Raw genomic sequence first — 19,227 nt, forward strand, 5'->3', positions numbered from 1 at the left:
CCTGTTACTTTGACATTGTGGTGGACCACTGGAGGGCTCCAATCACACAGTTTACAGGAAGTGTTGTTGCTGTGTTTTGAAGGTAAAAGTATTCAGTTGTGTGGTGATGAGCAATAAAGGAAGTGTTAATCGAGAGCTCTGGTGCCGTCTGTGTTTATGTGTTTGCGATCGTGGCTCAAGAGTTGGCAGTTTGTCTTGTAATTGGAAGGTTGCCGGTTTGAGCCACGGCTCCGACAGTCTCAGTCGTTGTGTCCTTGGGCAAGACACTTCATCCGTTGCCTACTAGTGGTGGTCAGAGGGCCCGGTGGCGCCAGTGTCCAGCAGCCTCGCCTCTGTCAGTGTGCCCCAGGCCGGCTGTGGCTACAATGTAGCTTGCCATCACCAGTGTGTTAATGTGTGTGTGAATGGGTGGATGACTGAATCTCAGGCCTGGGTGGCGGTACGGCTCTCGAACTGATGGAGCACATGCTATCCTTGGGCCGCAGCTTATCGCAGCTAATGGCTTTCCCATTGTAACATTCAGGAAAAGGTTGGTGACTGTTTGTTTTCATGCTGGGATTTCCAGTGAAGCTTTGTTGTTGCCGCTAGCTCTGTGCCTATTTTGGGCGACGATTGTCTTTGTGCCCATGGACTGCTGGTCGATGTCTCTAACAGATGCTTAATCGATGCCCTGTGCTTCTCTTCAATACCCTGTTTCACTTGGGCCATTGAGCCCCTGAATCAGGCTAATTTAGTGACTTTGGGGAATGTTTTTCAGCGTTTGTTTTTTGAGTTTCCTTCACTGACTGTTCCGAATTTCTCGAACATGGCAATGGTGTTTGCGCATGCACACTGCCTCGACCCTGCGAAACTGTCCGTCGCTCGGGAGGAGTTTGCGGCCATGGAGCGCCTCGGCATTGTAGAGTCCTCGAATAGTGCCTGGGCCTCTCCGCTACACATGGTGCCCAAATCAGATGGTTGGTGGTGGTTGTGCGGGGATTTTTGCCATTTGAATAATGTCACGGAGAACGACCGTTACCCCATTCCCCATATCCAAGAATTTTCCACACACCTTGCCAGCACCTCGATTTTTTTCTAAAATTGACTTGGTGCAGGGGTATCACCAGGTTCCTGTGCCGAAGACGTTCCCAAAACTGCTGTAATTACCCCTTTCGACCTGTTTGAGTTTTAGCGCATGGCGTTCGGCCCGAAAGGCGCTGCCTAGACTTTTCAGCGGTTGATGGACTGTGTGTTGTGCGGCCTGCCTTTCGACTTCATGTACCTTAACGAAATATTGGTGGCCAGCTGTTCTGAGAGTCAGCACACGTCCCATCTGCATCAGGATTTTCAGTGCTTGGTGGCACACGGCCTGATTGTAAACCTTCCAAGTGCCAGTTCAGGTTGCCCGTTCTGGATTTCCTGGGGTGCCACATTTCCGCTGAAAGTGTGGTTTCGTGTCCCATGTCGGTGAAAGCGGTGCAGGAGTTCTTGGGGATGATCAGTTTCTACAACTGCTATTTTGTAATACAGCACTGTTGTTTTTTTTGTTTTTTTTTGAGCAGACAGCTAGGAAATTAGACAATGGGGATCAAAGGAATATCTAAAGGAGAAACCCATGCAACAAATCTGGTTTTACCTGGTTAAATATAGCCTCGGAGAGACATTGCAGATAAAACAGCTCTTAAAACATTTTAGTCAAAAGCCTCTTAGGCTTACCTACCTCATACCTGACTCCTGTGGTGAAGTTACTACTGCCCTGATACAAACCAAGGCCTTCACAAGGAATTACTGTGAGTACTCAAGATGAGAAATGTCTCTTGTTATATACAGTAGACCTTATTAATTACATTTTTGGGATCACTCGGGAACATAGCATATTAATTGTAAGATATGTAATGGATACAAAAATGGGCACTTGTGCAAAAGTGTGAAAATAAAACACATTTACTTTGGGTAGTTAGCTAGCTTAAACACAATTCACATTTTAATAAATTATATAAAATATAAAATAAAGGGAAAAATCATTATGAAACAAGCTGCTGTGGCTCTGCTTAAGAACTGTGACATATAATAGTACTATTGGGTATTCAAAAGGCAACTGGAAATATGTCTTTACACTGACACACTGAATAGGAACTTATATTATTTAGTATAATCCAAATAATATAAGTCTCTGTCAGTGCGCCCCAGGGCAGCTGTGGCTACAATGTAGCTTGCCATCACCAGTGTGTGAATGTGTGTGTGAATGGGTGGATGTCTGGATGTGTAAGGCGCGTTGGGGTCCTTAGGGACTAGTAAAGCGCTATACAAGTACAGGCCATTTACCATTTACCATAATCTAGAAGAACAAAAAAAAAACATGTTACATGTCTGAGTCATGACCCGTGAGCTGGTGGCCTGAAAGAAATGCTTCATCTGGTTTTGCAAGATATTAATGCACATTATCCATGCTTGGGTAAATGGTTCAGAACAAAGCTTTAGCAGGAAAGAAAATGAAACTCAAAGTACGTTTGAAAAAGTAATGAAAGGCTAAAGACATTACAAACACACCAAGGCGTATTGGCTTACATCTTCTGGCATGTTGAAAAACAAAGACACAAACAGTAATTATAGAGTAATTATAACTTCACTCACCACAGGTGTGCAGCTCTGATTACAGGCACCATTGTCTGTCACTTGCAGAAGCAATGACGAGTTATGCATTTGCCCAGCCTTTAAGGCCAGTAGGAATGGAACTGAGTACATTTATACCCAGAAAATTGTGCCATTTAGAATTTAATGACATCAACATGTCTCAGAAAAGATAGGACAAAGCCATGTTTGCCCCTGCGTAGCACTATTCTTCCACACTTCATGAAACAACATCCTGCAAATGTCTGGGAGTTATAGAGACCAGACATTTGACCAGACAGAGACCTGGAATGTTGGAAGAGGAATGTTATCTCATTCCTAGAAGGCAGAAACTGAACTCAAAGAGAACAACATAAACCAGAGACAATAAATTTAAAAAGTAATGAGGTAAGTGGAAACTGGTGCAGAACACAGGTAATCTAAAAACTAATCACAGAGGACATGACAATGGAAACAGAACTAAAGCTTCAGTGAAAAAGACTATCAAGGCAAAACAGGGAGTAAATTAACACAATGAACTTGACACAGATGGGAAAGGCTAACAAGAATAAGATACTAAACCAGATAACCTAAAGCAGAATGCTAACTGAAATCAGCATGAACTGAAACAGTTTCTTGAAAAAAGTTTCTTAGTAAAGTCTCGATTAAATAACCATGAACAATCAAACTAAGAACTAGAAATGGCACGATACCACTTATTTATGTCCGATACCGATATCATAAATTTGGATATCGGCTGATACTGATATGAATCCGATATAGTGTGTTTTTTAATCAATAAAACTGTTTTTTTAATATCTTGCTGCATTTTGTATAAGTTCATACTCAAATTTAAAAAACAAACAAACACTAAAGCTATTCTGTTATACCTGTATGCAAGAAATACACTGCACCCAAAATATTTCATAGTTCAGCAATACTGATCAATCTAATAAACTTAAACCTACTCCATCCTCCCTATTCTGGTATTTTAAAGAGTAAGCAACCTAACTAATAGGGTTGGAAACTCCCAGCAAAAAAAAATAGGGAACCACCCCCCACCACATGATGCTGCTGTTGTTCAGCCGCTGGTTTCCTTTTTCTGGCGCGAAGTGGGCGATAAACAAACAACAGAGACAGACTCGTGACAGAAAAGCCGATCAGCTGATCATTGATCAGTTTCATGATTGAAGTAGCAGCAGGAGACGGAGAGAGAGAGAGAGGCAGTCGCTCCATATATCGGTTGTTAAGCTTAACGCTGGAATGCTTTACAAACATTCAGAGATGAACTTACACACTTGCTTTACTTCTCTCTGGGATAACCTTCTCGGAGATGAAATGCCAGTTTGGTAGCGAGGCTCCAAATACTCAACCAGACCGCAGACAGGTCTCACACGCCACAGCCGCCTACGGTTATGAACCGAGTTATGCCATGTGGCAAGTTTTGTGAGGTGCTTTTTTGATATTTAATGGATCAGATTACATTTTTTTATTTCTCTCCAATATCCGATCCAGTAATTTAGGTCAGTATCGGACCGATACCGATACGTAATATCAGATTGGTCCATCTCTACTAAGAACCAAAGGGAATATTAAATAATAAAGAAGAATTTCAAATGTCAACAAAATGAAAGAGTCCAGGATCATGACACTGGATAGAGGCATACAGTATATTTCTTTAAAATCCTTGAGAATTGATAGTGCCTTTCAGATATCTAAGCTCCTCATACTATCCAATCTTTAGGTCTGACATCACTGGCTCCAAAGTCAAACAAACACTACAACATTACTGAGAGTTAAAAACTGTCTAAATTCTTTTATCTTTAATAGAATTATCAGTGTGGAGGTTCTACCAGGTGTAACAATTAAGTTTAGCATCCAGGCATCCATGAAAATAGAATTTATCAAGTTAAACAGAGTTAGAAGTTAGCAGGGAGTTACCTTGCTAATTTCCACCTTAACATAATATACCATGTTCTGACTGAGGAATTCTTGAAAAAAATTATGATATTCCCATATGCAATGTTCAGTATTGAGCTGGCAGTTTAAGTAATAGATCAAGCTGTTAAAGTCCTCTGTACTAACCGGAACTGTTGGAGGTAAAAGCACACAAAAGCAAACATAAATACACAAAATAGCTTGACAGAAAATCCTTTAACACTATCTAATTATGTTTCCTATTAATAATGAAGCATATAAATGCTAAGACTTGGCAGAAACCCAGAAAAGAGCTAAAAGTAGAGTAGATGTTGTTCTTCTATTCATCAAATGGCCAGAAACACATCCTATATTCAAAATCTTATTTGCTAAAACGCTTGTCATGCCTGCTTTAGGTACCGGTATATTATTTTAATATTTTTTTTTCCACATTGTGCAATTTCAGCTATGACAAGCCTTATGGAAGGCAACATTCCATATGAATGGAAAAGACTATTCATTTGATCAGCATGGCGACCTCAACTCTGGATATGATATCATCCTATGGAGGCAGATACAAGATTTTTTGGCTGTGCGCGACATCGTAGCTCATTACAGTATAGAGCAAGAGAGCCTGTCTTTTACCTCACAGGAAACAAGACATGCTCTCAGCGGTCAGATAGTAAGTATTTCCCTCCACTGGCAAGTTATTTGATTTTTCCAATTTTCATTCATGGTTATTATTTTCAGGTTATCTATAGTCCATGTTAGCAGGATTCGTCATCAATATTGGACTGACTTGGAAAAAAAAGGGGGCTGAATTTCACCAACTCTGGTGATTTGCTGCATGCTACTCTATTGTTTTGCTGAGACTGTAATATGCCATCCTTAGTTAAATCTCTTGACAGCTGCTCTGATCATCCCCATAGCATTTGGTTAGACTCTCATGATTGTATTGTTTTCAGAAATAGCTGATGATAGATAGCAATCACTTGACTCTTGTGCCAACAAAGGTTACATGTCAATAATCAGTTGCGGATGATAAAGGATTATCATCAATAATTTTGTGAATGATCCATCCCACTTAAAATTAAAGGTAGTACCATTAGACTTAGGCTACGTTCACACTGCTGGCGAAAGTGCATCAAATCTGACTTTTTTGACCCTATGCGACCCATATCCGATCATGGTTTGACAGTGTGAAAAGCACAAATCCGATCTGGGTCACTTTCGTACGTGGTACTGAATCCGATACATATCTGATGTTTTAGAAAGCGACTGCTGTTTGAATGGTCATGTCGCATTAAATCCGTCTTCTACGTCACTGACACAAGACAGACGCCAATTATCAGCACTGGAGAAGACATTGCGAACGCTTGCTGGCCATCCAGTGAAACTGTTTGGAAGACAACGTTGGAGAAACGTGAACATTTCATTTGTACTGTATAATCTGCAGATTCTGACAGAAATCTGCGACTATCCTTTGAAGCACCGCTCCTCTCTAAAACAGCAATAAAGATAATTATTAGGCCATATCTAAATGACAAAGTAACTTAGAGCTAAATTGGAAAACGTAAAGTCCGAAACAAGTCTTTATATTAATGTCAATCAGTCAAACAATACTGTTTGGTCTGGGTCTAAACAGAGCGCGTTGTGTGTGACGTCTCCTTTTGCGTCTTCTTCTTTTGGGGGCCGCTTTGAGCGTTCATACTAGAGCACGTTTGCTGTCACATTTTATTTGTAGTGTGAACAAGCGCACAAAAAAATCGGATTTGATCAAAAATTCGGAATTGAGCATTAAAACCTGCAGTGTGAACGTAGCCATTGTTGCACGCTATATTCAGGGCTACTTGTTGGCTACCTTTTAGCATGCTAACATTTTGTTTGTGAAAGACGTAGCACAACTCCAACATTACGACAAGCAAACAGATTTAAATTGACAGTCTGTTATAATTCTGTTTTATTTTTAATACAGGGGTATCAGCTGGGTGTACATCAAGTGCTTTGATTGTCAGCGTTGTGCAAACATGTGTTGCACTGTTTTCATTTTGATGTGGTGAGACGAAATACCTAATGGGAAAGTAAATCAATTTGCAAATAAGTACAGCAATCCCTTTTAGAGATGATGTCATGTTTAAATACATATAATAAATCTGAGTATATGTTATGGTTAAATGGTGCAGAGGTAATGTAATTACCAGATCAACAACAGATTGTCAGTTTATGAAGACCAAGGCTGCCCACGTTAGTAAAATAAATTAATAACATATGGTTTATTAGAATAAACACATTGATAGAGCTGAATATTAATCTAAAACTGAGCTTTACTTAAGAATTATCTACTCCTGAATCTGGTCTCTGCATAGTACAGTGCATCATCTCTTAGTTGAAAGAAACCAATAAAGACTTTGCATCTGGTTGCATTATTTTTTTTCCAAGTTTCCTCAATTTCCTTCTTTACTTGTGTAATTGGCACCGAGATATTTGGTTATATGAAAATAATTGTGATTTTGTTCTAGAGTCATGATATTGTCATAATTATCCAGGCTTTCTAAGAAATGTGTAGTGAAACTAGTGTTCAGTTCACTGAATAGATCTATGAATGTGACTGATAGCGTCATGCTTCTGTTTAACTTCCACTTTACTGTGTGTCAGTTGCGTAATGTGGTTTCTTGTCTCATTAAAAAAATTACTTTGATTTCACAATTTTGAAAAGCAAATTATGACTTTTATCATTTCAAACAATATTATGATTTTCCATAATTCCCTGTGGCCACCTTGCCTCAGTTTTTTTTCTTTAAACCAAAGTTATTCTCGCTGTTGTACAATTCCACTCAAAGTCTTTCCCACTGAACGTCTTATACAATGTGAACCTTTACTTAAATGCATTCAGTTTTATGTATGGTGAGATTGTGTATAGGCTACTTAATAAAGAAAAAAGTCTTGGATTATGTAGTATAAGTTCTACCATCAGAATCTTTATTTCCTATACAGTATCAAACATGTGCATTCAATGACTTCGTGATATTGCCCAAATTCTTCCTCTTTTTTTTTTTTTACTACAGATATATTTTTGTTGTATTTAATGAAGTAGTTCTGTGTTTCTAAGAAATTTAGCATTTTTAAAAAAAAGCATTGCCCTCTAAAATATACAATAGCGCAGTAGCATTGTGAAGTAATAAAAATTTCAAATGTAGCACAAGTACCTCAGAACTACAGTTGAAGACAGAAGTAGAAGTCAACAAAGAGCAGTAAACTGAGGCTACAGTGACTAATCGTAAATGCAAGTGGGTGACACCTTTTTGCCATTTAGGAGTGTTAAGATATATTTGTACATATATGTGTACAAATATGACATAATAATGCTGAGGAATTATTGTGTGAAACTTTTTAATGGGGTGGCATGGTGGAACAGTGGTTGGCATTGCTGTCTCACATCAAGAAAGTCCAGGGTTTGAATCCAGGCTGGGGCCTTTCTGTGTAAAATTTGCATGTCATCCATGTGTTTGCATGGCTTCAATCCAGTGATATGTATGGGGGAAGATTAATTGGTGATTCTGAATTGGGCAAAGGTGTAATTGTGAGCATGAACAGCTGTCCACCTTTCTGGGTTAGAACTACAACAGCCTGGTGACCTGTACAGGTTCTACCCTGCCTCTTGCTCCATGTCAGCTGGGATGGGCTCTCGCTCAGGTGTCCCTGAAGAAAAGTGGAAGGCAATTGATGTGTAAGCACAAAATTATACATTCTCTAATTCAAACCAACAACAGCTGTCAAATCAATGTAGTTAAGTAAAGAAATAAAAAAAAACCCATATGAATTTGACATTACTTTATATAACAAAGTTTTACTTGTAATAATATAATAAAAATCTCAAATGTTTTGTGGGGACAACAAAGTCAGAAAAGCAGCCAACAGACACCAGGCAGGGCATGTAAACAAGTAAGAAAACTCTTGATTTGCAGACATACATGGCGGCTAATATATCAGAGCCTTTTTGCTTCCTTTGACTGCTATAGAATTATTTTTAATCCTCCTGGGAAAATACCTGGTATTGTCTTGCTAAGTATCAGATGCATAATATGTCAGTATTACATAGCAGTACAACCACTGATAATGCTTCGACTCAATTGTAACCAGAGTTGTCAAAGTGGATATATGTTGTGTAACAAAACTACAGCTGCTATAGTCCGAATAATTTATAAATCACTTGTTTTTTATAGCTCACAACTGTGAAACCTGTCAAAAATAATTACCAGGAAAAGTAAAGTAAATGGAAAGTAAAAGGACATCCCATTTCTCAGTGACATCGAACCCCATGTGACCAAAAAAAGAAAAGAAAAGAAAAAAAATGAAAGAACTGATAGTATTTCAAGTTCAAGAACTTTAACCACACCTCTGTCTTTTGCAGGAATGCTGAAGAGATACACACAAATTATTTTTCAGAGCAAGTTTTTGAAGATTCACTGATTTACACTCATAAGAAGCACACGGGGAAGATGAAAAATTCTTTCAGCATCTTTCTTGCAGTTTTATCACATCACTTTTCTGGTACAAAATGCTCCAATGAAGCCACAGCAGACGGTGACATCATTATCGGAGGATTGTTCCCGATTCATGAAAGCGTTACTGTTACTGTGAATGATGATGGCCGTGAAAACCGGACATGTGACAGGTAATACACATACACAACTGATCATTGTACACATTTTATTAGGGTATATTTATATATAATATATCTGATTGTGTTGTACAGATTTAGCACAGCTCGTCTGGTCCACTCTCTGATAATGGTGCACGCACTGGAGGAGATAAATCAGGAGCGAGAGTTGGGAAACCTCACCTTGGGATACCTCATACTTGACTCCTGTGGGGACGTTACTACTGCCCTGATACAAACCCAGGCCTTCATGATGAGAAACAGTGAGTTCTCTCGGGGATAGAAATCTGCCTTGTTATTTGAGAATCATTTTTGACACGCAATAGTTCTTACTAATTGAATTTTCTTTGGAGATCATCATGGGAACATAGCACATCAACTAAGAGAGATAATGGATACTAAATTAGGCATTTGTGAACATTTTCTTAAAAGTTGTATATTTATATTTATATTGGTAACTGGTAATTATGAGACCGTGCATTTCAGGTAATTTTACAGAATCAGCAGGAAGTAATGTAGTAGTGTAACGAATAGTGTAGCAAATTACTTTCTCTGGCTTGTAATTAAGTGTTGTTCTAAATTACTTTTAACAAAAGTAAAGATTTATACATTCTTTGTCTGTGTATTCTCTTAAGTTACTCAATGTGAATAATGTATTTGGAATACTTTGGATTACTTGATATATTGTCATGCTTTTTAGCTTGTTAGCTGGCGTTAGCTGAGGTTAGTTCAGAGACCGCAGACTATTAGACTTGATGGATAGTATTAACAACCTGCTAGCTGCAAATAATCATGTGCAGTTCTGAAAGCAATACCAACTAGATTTTGAAATCTTAATATAAAATTAGTAACAGTAGGGTGGACATTAGGTAAGACAGCACTTCTTGCAGTGATCTGATATAGAAAACAATGTCTGTATCAGTAAAATGTTTTCTTTCTGCAGGTTGTCATGCAGCCTGTAATCCAGCCTTCAGTAATAGTAATAAATCACACAGCAATAGTACATCGAAGATACTGAAGTGGCACATAACCCAGGTAGCTACCACAACTATGACAAGGTAGTTGCAGTAGGGTAATGTTAGTTTTTTAAAAAGAACTTACTTCCAGGTGTTTCTTTAGGTTGGAGTATTTTCATACTGAGAGCAGCTTGGTTGCTGGCAGACAGAGTTTGCATTGCACTCTCAGATTACATCCATTCCTTTCTTTGTGAAGTGGTGTTGGAATTTCCAAGTAAGAAATCCATCCCTGCCTGTGCACTGCTGGCTCTGTTGTGTTGGCTCTGGGTTCATTGTGTAACTGACGCCACCAAAATTAACAAGACGCTTACATTAGAGTCTCTTGTTGCGTGTTTTTTTTGGATTTCCGGCAATATGTGGAATTACCAAAATTAGAGAAGGGATAGCCTAACATATGAAACAGAAAAGACCGCCGTGCAATCATGTATTTCAACAAAGTAGCTGTATTTTAATTATGACTTATTTGAGCAGTAACTGTAACTGAATACAGTTACTCATATTTTGTATTTTAAATATGTAACACCAGTACATGTATTCCGTTAGTCCTCAACACTGTGTGTGTATCAGTTTAAATGAAGGTAATAGTATCAGTTAATTCATTTGTAGGTAATAATCGCCAAGCTTGTGCACAGCAATCCTCTCCACCTGTCCTAGTTGTCATTGGTGATTACTACTCAGAGATATCCATAAGCGTTACAGGTCAGCTCCATCTGGAGTACATCCCTGAGGTATGACCGACTTCTGAGGTTATGTTACCTAACCCTAAATGTAAAATCAATTGTACAAACATTAGCAGCTAATATTTGGATGATACATTTTGCATTCATGGATATGATGAACAGCAAAAAAAGACAACAAAAACGCAAATAGTATAGCTTAGCAACAAGAATTGAAAATAGGTGAAACAGACACACTTAGTCTAAAAATGAATGATATATGTGTACAGACAGAATATGAAATGTTTGTTTCACTTCATAATGTTTTGTGATATTTTCCACAGATAAGTTACGGTGCAACTTCTGGTTTCCTGAGTGATAAAACCCGTTTTCCAAGCTTTATGAGGACCGTACCACAAGATGATCACCAAGCTCGTGCCATTGCCCAGATTCTTGATCATTACGGTTGGACTTGGGTCGGTGTGGTAGCAACTGATAGTGAATACGGTCGCTATATAACTGAACGCCTCTGGCATCATGCAACCAAAAAAGGCATCTGCTTCGCCTTTGTCTCTGTTCTTCCAGATGCTTTAAATGATGAATTGCTTGAAGAGAGAATTAACTCTACAATCAAAAGCATCATAGATAATAGAAATGTTAGTGTTATTATTTCCTTTGTCAAAGCTTACTGTATGATAGATATTTTTGGGAAACTTCTCAAATATCCTCAAGCCAGAGGGAAACTTTGGTTGGCCAGTGATATTTGGTCACAGTCACCTGAAGTACTGAGTTCTCAGAACTACAAATTGAGTGACATAGGAACAATCTTTGGGATCACTCTTAAATCTGGAAACACAACCAAGTTTGAGCGATATCTCGATGACCTTGATGAAAATCCCAACCACCACGAGAACAACACATTTTTGTCTAATTTTTTAAATGAGCATGGGACGAATTCATCAGAAGAGTTAAAGAAGTTGATATATCCATATGCTGTGTTCAGTATTGAGCTGGCAGTTAAAGCAATAGCTCAAGCTGTTAAAGACCTCTGTACTAACCGGAACTGTAAAAGACAGCCCTTACAGCCATTGGAGGTAAAAGCACAGAAACACAGAAACACATACAGCACAGCATATTAGAAAATCTTTCAATACTAAGAAACTATATTCATTATTTTCTATTAATACTGAAGCACATAAATGATCCACAGAGGCGTGTCAGGTCTCACAGAGGACCTGACTTACCCATTAGTATTGAAAACATCACCAATCTTCTAACTATATTCTAAATATATAATTCTATAGGTGCTATAGACATGAAATTCTTTCCATAATTCATAATCCAATTCCATGAATTAACTTATGTGTAATAATGAGAAATGACACAGGAATAAAATATTGAACACGCTTACTGAGATTTCTTTAATACTTCGTACAAAAGCCTTCATCGGTGATGACAGTTTGTATGGAGTCTAGTCGCATGCATTGCTCAGGTGAGATTTTGGCCCATTCTTCCACACCAGTTAAATCCTGGAGGTTCAGTGAACTCTGAGCTTTAGTTCTTTCCATTGATTTTCAACTGGATTCAGGTCAGGTCATTTTAGCACCTTTTTTTTCTGAAACCTCTGTAATTATTTTCTCCAAGCCATCAACTTGTCCCCATTTCAAGAGTGCCCAAAGAAGTACTACTGTTAATGTTTATTCTTAAACATGATCAATTATTAATCGGCTATGTACCACAGGCCTTCAAATTGTTACTTAAAAAGCCATCATGTGACCCAGCTGTCTTAGCTAATTATAGGTCAATCTCCAGCCTTCCTTTTATTTCTATAAAGAGTATTTGTAAAACAGCCGAAAGATCTTCTGCAGAGAATTGGTTTGTTTGAAGAGTTTCAGACAGGTTTCAGAGCTCATCATAGTATAGAAACAGCTTTAGTGAAGGTTACAAATGATCTTCTTATGGCCTCTGACAGTGGAGCCATTTCTGTGATTGTTTTGCTACACCTCAGTGCAGCATCTCATACTGCTGTCCATAATATTTTATTGCAGCAATTGAAGCATGCTGTAGATATTGAAGATGCTGTGCTGCAGTGGTTTGAATCATATCTTTCTAATCTAATAGAGTCCATTATGTTCATCTAAATGGAAAGTCCTCTTCACACACTAAGCTTAATTATGGAGTTCCACAGGGCTCCATGCTAAGACCAATTTTGTTTACATTATACATGCTTCTCTTAGACAGTATCATTAGAAGGCATAGCATACATTTTCAATGCTATGCAGATGACACCCAACTTTATCTATCCATGAAGTCAGATAACACACACCTATTAGTTAAACTGCAGGAATGCCAGGAAAGACACGAGGACCTAAATGAGTTCTCATTTTCTGCTTCTAAATTCAGATAAAACTTAGGTTATTGTACTCAGCCATAAAAAAAAGAAATGGCATTGAAATATTGTACCTAACCAGATGCTTACTCTGGATGGCATTACCTTGGCCACCAGTAACACTGTGAGGATTCTTTGAGTCATTTTTGACCATGATATTACCTTCAATGTGAATATTAAACAAATATGTAGTACTGCTTTCTTCCATTTGTACAATATCGCTAAAATTAGAAATATCCTGTTTCAGACTGAAGCTGAAAAACTAGTTTATGCATTTATTGCTTCTAGGCAGGATTTCCAAACAAACTACCTGAAAAGTCTTTAGTTGATCCAAAATGCCAAAGCAAGAGTACTAACAGGAACAGAAAGAGAGACCATATTTCTGTCTTTCTGTATATATGTTAAATCCAGAACTGAATTCACATTCTTGAATAATCAGGTCGCATCTTGTCGTAATGACTTTATAGTACTGTAGCCCCCGATTAGAGCACTAGATTTCATTTCTTTGCACGTGTTGATTGGATGAGTTGTTACATCTGGTGAGAATTCCATGCAAATAGCACCTTTAGAAATATATTTAATTTGTAAACTAGTTACATGTTCAATACTTATTTTACCCACTGTATATTTTTGTGTATATGTATTGTACTAGATATTGAACAAGTGGCCAGAAACACAATCCTCTATAAATGTTCATTTTTCTAACCGCTACAGGTAAATTATTTTTAATTTGTGTTTTCAAAACTTCAGCTACGAAGAGCCTTACGGAAGGCAACGTTCTACATGGAGGAAAAAAGTTATTCATTTGATCACCATGGTGACCTCAACTCTGGATATGATATCATCCTGTGGAAGCAGACTCAAGATTCTCTAGATGTGAACAACATTTTAGCCTATTACAGTATAGAACACCAGAATCTGACTTTCACCTCACAGGAAACACAACAGGCTCTTCAGAGACACATAGTAAGTGTTTACCTTTCACAGGCAAGTTATTTTACTCTTTAACTCTTTTATTACACTATTCTTTTACCATTGGTACTGGGTTCCATTATAATAGCAAATATTGATATGCTAACATGCTAACTTAAGAGTTTGCACATGGCAAAAACTGCCATCATTGAGACTTTAGTCTCTTTTTCTGTTGATAATGTATATGTTAGTGTGTAAAAACGTGCAAACCCTTGTGTCTAACAACAGATGGTATATGCCACACTGATTTAAAAATAAAAGGGTGGGGGTGGGGTGGGGTATGATTTCATATGGTCAGTAAATAAAATTGACGGCCATGATGGTGATTCTTTCCTCTCTAAGGGAAATGTGACTTCCAGGTGCACAGACAGCTGTAGGCCTGGCTACAGGAAGACTTCAGTTACAGGCCAGCCTGGTTGCTGCTATCAGTGTGAACCCTGTGCTGAGAACCAATATTCCAACTCCAATGGTGTGTATTACAAAAACAACTCCTAACTCCATTTGTGTTGCAAACTGCAAAATATTATGAAAACAAGTGTTTTGAAATGCTTATATTACACAGTCTGTTGCATTGACAGCTCAAGGAATTTGAATCCAAGTTAAATATTCTAATGACCTTTTGTCCTCTGTTTCCAGATTCGGAGACATGCCATCCTTGCAAAGAAAACTATTACTCCAAAAACACCAGTTCAGTGTGTTTACCCAGAAAAACTGATTTTCTGAAATGGGGTGATGTATATCTTATTGTGCTGCTGTCTTTTACTTCTTTAGGAGCAGTGCTTACCATTGTTGTTGGGATCATCTTCCTTGCACACTGGAATACCCCTGTTGTGCGCTCATCTGTTGGCCCAATCAGCATCCATCTCCTCCTTTCCCTTATGATCACATTTACTAGTGTTATATTATTTGGTGGTCCACCCAATAGCTATCAGTGTCAAGCACGGCAGGTGGTGTTTGGCTTAAGTTTTACCTTATGTGTCTCCTGCATCATGGTCAAGTCCTTTAAGATCGTCTTAGCCTTTGAGTTTGACCCGGTCATTCAAAGTGTGCTGAAGAAGCTCTACAAGCCTTACCTCATTATTGCAGTCTGCATGGCAGGTCAAGTGGTTATTGTCACCATGTGGCTTGTACACGGTCCTCCATACATTGACTCAGAGATCACACAGGACAACATGAAACTGATGTTTTGTAATGAGAAACTAATTCCTGCATTTGGAGCCATGCTAGTCTATATTGGCCTGTTGGCTCTCATCTGCTTTGGTGTTGCTTTTAAGGGACGAAAGTTGCCTGACAGTTACAATGATGCAAAGTTCATCACTTTTGCAATGCTCATTTACTTCATCTCCTGGATCATGTTTGGCCCAGTCTATGTCAATGTCACAGGCAAATATCTTCCAGCAGTGGAGATGATCGTTATCCTCATCTCATGCTACGGCATCTTGTTTTGTCAATTTTTCACAAAGTGCTACATAATTTTGTGTAAGAAGGAAGCAAACACAGAGAAAGCGTTCCGTTGCAATATTAGGAATTATTCCATGGATCACAAAGGCAGTGAGGATGAGCTGTCATCCAACAGAGTTGAAAACCCTACTTTATCTGCATCAGTTGAGTCACAGGATAACTGGAATTCAGTCACACCGCCCTGTGTTTCCTCAAACTCTCTCTTTCCAGTCTCAAACTCATGGAATAATGTCCTTGAAAACAACCTGAAATCCACTAAGAAGACCCTACAGAGATACAATAGCTTACCACCATCACTAATCAAATGATTCACAATAGTTAAAAAGGTATTCAAACAATTGGAGTGTAAAGGGGACTAAATATTAGAGTCTATGCATTTTTAAGTCTTTAAAGTCGTTTATCAAGTTGTTGAACATCTTTATCGCCATCTTGTGCCAGTAAAAAATGTGACATCATCCAGGTTGGTTGGTTGGTTGCAGCTAATAGACTTACATTAGCTCATTCACTGCCATTGACGTCTATAGCCGTCAATGGCAGTGAATGAGTCAATGGGTTTAACTCATTCACTGCCAATGGCTGGCAGTGAATGAGTTAATTTATGTTAGCTAACTAGTGACAGAACCAATAGTTTCGTGAAAATTAAGGAGACTAAAACTAAAACACAGTCTAAGGGGATCACTTTTGTTCTGCCCCTGGCTGCAGCAGGCAGTTTTATGTAAAAAAAAAAAAAAATAGAAAGAAAGAAAATCCACCTGTTAGCTGTAATGTTCAGGTTTTTAAAACACTTTATAATTGAAAACATCCATCAGCATCTCCATAGGAAAAAAAATCCTTCTTCTTCACTTACATTTGATTTTCCTGACTTCTAATATGAAACAATCCACTTAGTGAGATGATGTGAGAGAGAAAAAGATCTCCAAAACTAACTGCATCTCTTCCTCAGAGACTCCTTGTTTCTTTTCTTTTTCTTTTTTCTTTTGTTGCAAGGATTCCCAACCATGTTTCAGTAAGAAATTGAGTCATGTTTGTTTTGTGATGCACATATAGTAAACTGTTTGAATGTCCTTGTGTAAGAGACCATTATTATAATATGTAACAATGCCTCATCAATTGATTCTGCTGCTCTTATACCTGGCCCAAGGAGGAATACTCTGTGTCTGTCTCCAGCTTGTCGTTCTCTTGAATTACCAGGAAATCTGACTCAAACAGGCTCTCCTGCACACTGTCCTCATTTATAAAGTGCTTTACAAGCCTGAACATGGTGGCTAACAGGTGGATTTTACTGTTTCAGTGCAGTTAGCCAAACAACGAGGAACCACTTACTGCTTAACAGTCAGAGAGTAAAAATGGACAAAGTGGACAGCATATCCTTGGCTTTTTTTTAACATAACGACTCACTGTGGCAGCCTGATCAGCACAAAAATGATCTCCTTTACACTACTTTTTATTTAGTTTCCTTATTTTTCACTGAGTCACTGATTCGTTCACTAGTTAGCTAAACTTAACTAATGTAAGTCTATTAGCAGCATCCAACCCAACGACGTCATGTTATGTATTTGGACAAGATGGCATTAAAAGATGTTCTCAAAACTTTAATTTAAACAGTTATTCCTTAAATCCAGCTTTGTGCGACTCCAGAACATCAACATGCTAGCAGCTGAGGTAACATAGTTGCTGTTGATTTCATGTTGTTAGTCTGGACAGATTTTGTCAATATGATGACTTCACACATTTATTAAATTAGTGTAGCCACATTCATTCAATTAGATGATGGCCTTTTAGTGGCCAGTATTCACATAATAATTGACTAGTCGGGGGTTAAAGGTGAAAAGAGTACAATACAGTAAAAGATCATTTTTAAAAAGATGTTTTTCTTTTTTTTAACTAAAACATCTGAAATATTGAAAGCATCTTTCTTTACATTATGACTTTCAATATTTACCATCACAGATTTGTTACATATTTTAACTGAATTTGATCATGTCTTCTTCTGTTATATTTTTGTAAATGCATCTGAAGGAAAAGAGACTCTCTAAGAACTAAACTCACTTCATTAGCTGCAAGGTGCTAATACTTGGTCTAGTTGTACTAGACCAGGGGTCTCAAACTTGTGGCCTGGGTGCCACTTGTGGCCCACTTCCCCCTACTTGCGGCCTGTATATTGATGTGAAGAAATATAATGCAATTTTTTCTAGGGAGGATTTGTTTGTTGTTGAATGGAATGTTAAAATAAGTTCTTTAAGTTATTTGTAAAGAAAACAATTTTCACTCGTAGTCAAAAACTAATGCATACATTTGTGTTTGCATTTTTATTTTGTTAAATACAAACAAAATCATAGCAGAAGTGTTTCCACGTATCTGGCCAGAAAGAGAGTACCAGTTTGTTTATTTAGTATTTCAATGAAAGGCTTCAGTTATTAAGAGTGAAAAAAAAATTACATTCACATTTGCTGTTTTGTCTTGTTATACAATATTTGAAATTAAAGAAAAAACAAAAACAAAACAAAAAAACACTACATTTTCAGAAATATTCGTGGGTGTTTTCTCATTTGTCTGTTTGTTTTTTGTATTACTTGACCATGTCTTCATGTCTAAATGCCTAGAGTTGGTGCCATATGAATGGCAAATTAGATATCTGTCTTAACTAGCAACTGGCCTTATAAAGTGGCCAGTTAATGTATGTATGATAGAATAACTTTCTGTTACCTGTTACTTATATTCAGGTCACAATAAGACTTTGAAAACCAATAGTACGTAACTCAGTTACAGGTGAACCAGTTATATAATACATGTACATTGTTTCATAGTTTGAATAAAGTAGGAATTATCTGTTTGAATCTGGGTGTAGGTTTTACCTGACACTTTTTAAGGTACACCTTCTTACTTGGTTGGACCCCCTTATGGCTTGAAAACTGCCTCCAGTCTTCATGGCATAGATTCAACAATAATGTCATACAGTTGCTGCAGACTTGTCAGCTGATGTGAACCTCCTGTTCAACCACATCTCAACGATGTTTTACTGGTGACTTTGGAGGCCAATGCACCTAACATCTGTAAGTGTAGTTTTCTTCTGTAGCTCAGACATTCGACTGAATGAAACCATCCAAAGAAGTGCCTAACTGTCATAAACAACACACCTGAGCTGATCCACCAAAGAGTTGCTATAATGTGCTCTTTGCAACATTTTCTTTTTAATCTGATCAGTGACTGGTCAGTGTTGTACTTTATGATATTTGAACAAGAATCGGCATGACATCAGCCATAGCGGAGCGAATGTGGATTGTTCCACATTTGAAACATCACATGAGATTTCTTGTCGCGGTTTGTAGGACAGAGCATTTCTAACCAATGTCACGGGCCCCCTATCTGATGTGCCAGTGGTCAAATTAACGAATCCAATGCAATTAGTCATTCAATTTACTGTGAGATTCTGTGGCTGCTCTGAGTATGCCCCTCTTTCCCTGTCTCCCTCTCTCGATTTTCTCTAGTTTTCCATTATGGGATTTTCTGTTTATCTGTTGTGGTCTTGACTGTTCATTTCTGCATCCCATGTCTTACTGTGTGTAT

At 38.0% G+C, this 19,227-nt stretch overlaps 1 protein-coding gene across 1 annotated transcript; it reads left to right on the plus strand.

Moving 5' to 3' along the window:
• Window positions 1-805: 805 nt before the first annotated feature.
• On the plus strand, window positions 806-15,968 carry LOC102203198 (G-protein coupled receptor family C group 6 member A-like). The gene is made up of 6 exons (XM_013913958.1): window positions 806-956; window positions 10,789-10,910; window positions 11,183-11,932; window positions 13,978-14,193; window positions 14,542-14,668; window positions 14,971-15,968. The coding sequence occupies exons 1-6, from the start codon at window positions 806-808 to the stop codon at window positions 15,966-15,968; spliced, it is 2,364 nt and encodes a 787-aa protein (XP_013769412.1).
• The last annotated feature ends 3,259 nt before the right edge of the window (window positions 15,969-19,227 follow it).

The sequence above is a fragment of the Pundamilia nyererei genome, unplaced genomic scaffold (genome assembly GCF_000239375.1).
Source record: "Pundamilia nyererei isolate P.nyererei 1_Seehausen unplaced genomic scaffold, PunNye1.0 scaffold00161, whole genome shotgun sequence".
NCBI classification, from domain to species: domain Eukaryota; kingdom Metazoa; phylum Chordata; class Actinopteri; order Cichliformes; family Cichlidae; genus Pundamilia; species Pundamilia nyererei.

Excerpts from the sequence above, each read along its gene's own strand:
- LOC102203198 (XM_013913958.1), top strand. The coding sequence starts at position 806 with ATGGCAATGGTGTTTGCGCATGCACACTGCCTCGACCCTGCGAAACTG. Across the intron at positions 957-10,788 it reads CATGGTGCCCAAATCAGATG|GTAATAATCGCCAAGCTTGT; the intron begins GTTGGTGGTGGT and ends ATTCATTTGTAG. Across the intron at positions 14,194-14,541 it reads AGGCTCTTCAGAGACACATA|GGAAATGTGACTTCCAGGTG; the intron begins GTAAGTGTTTAC and ends TTCCTCTCTAAG.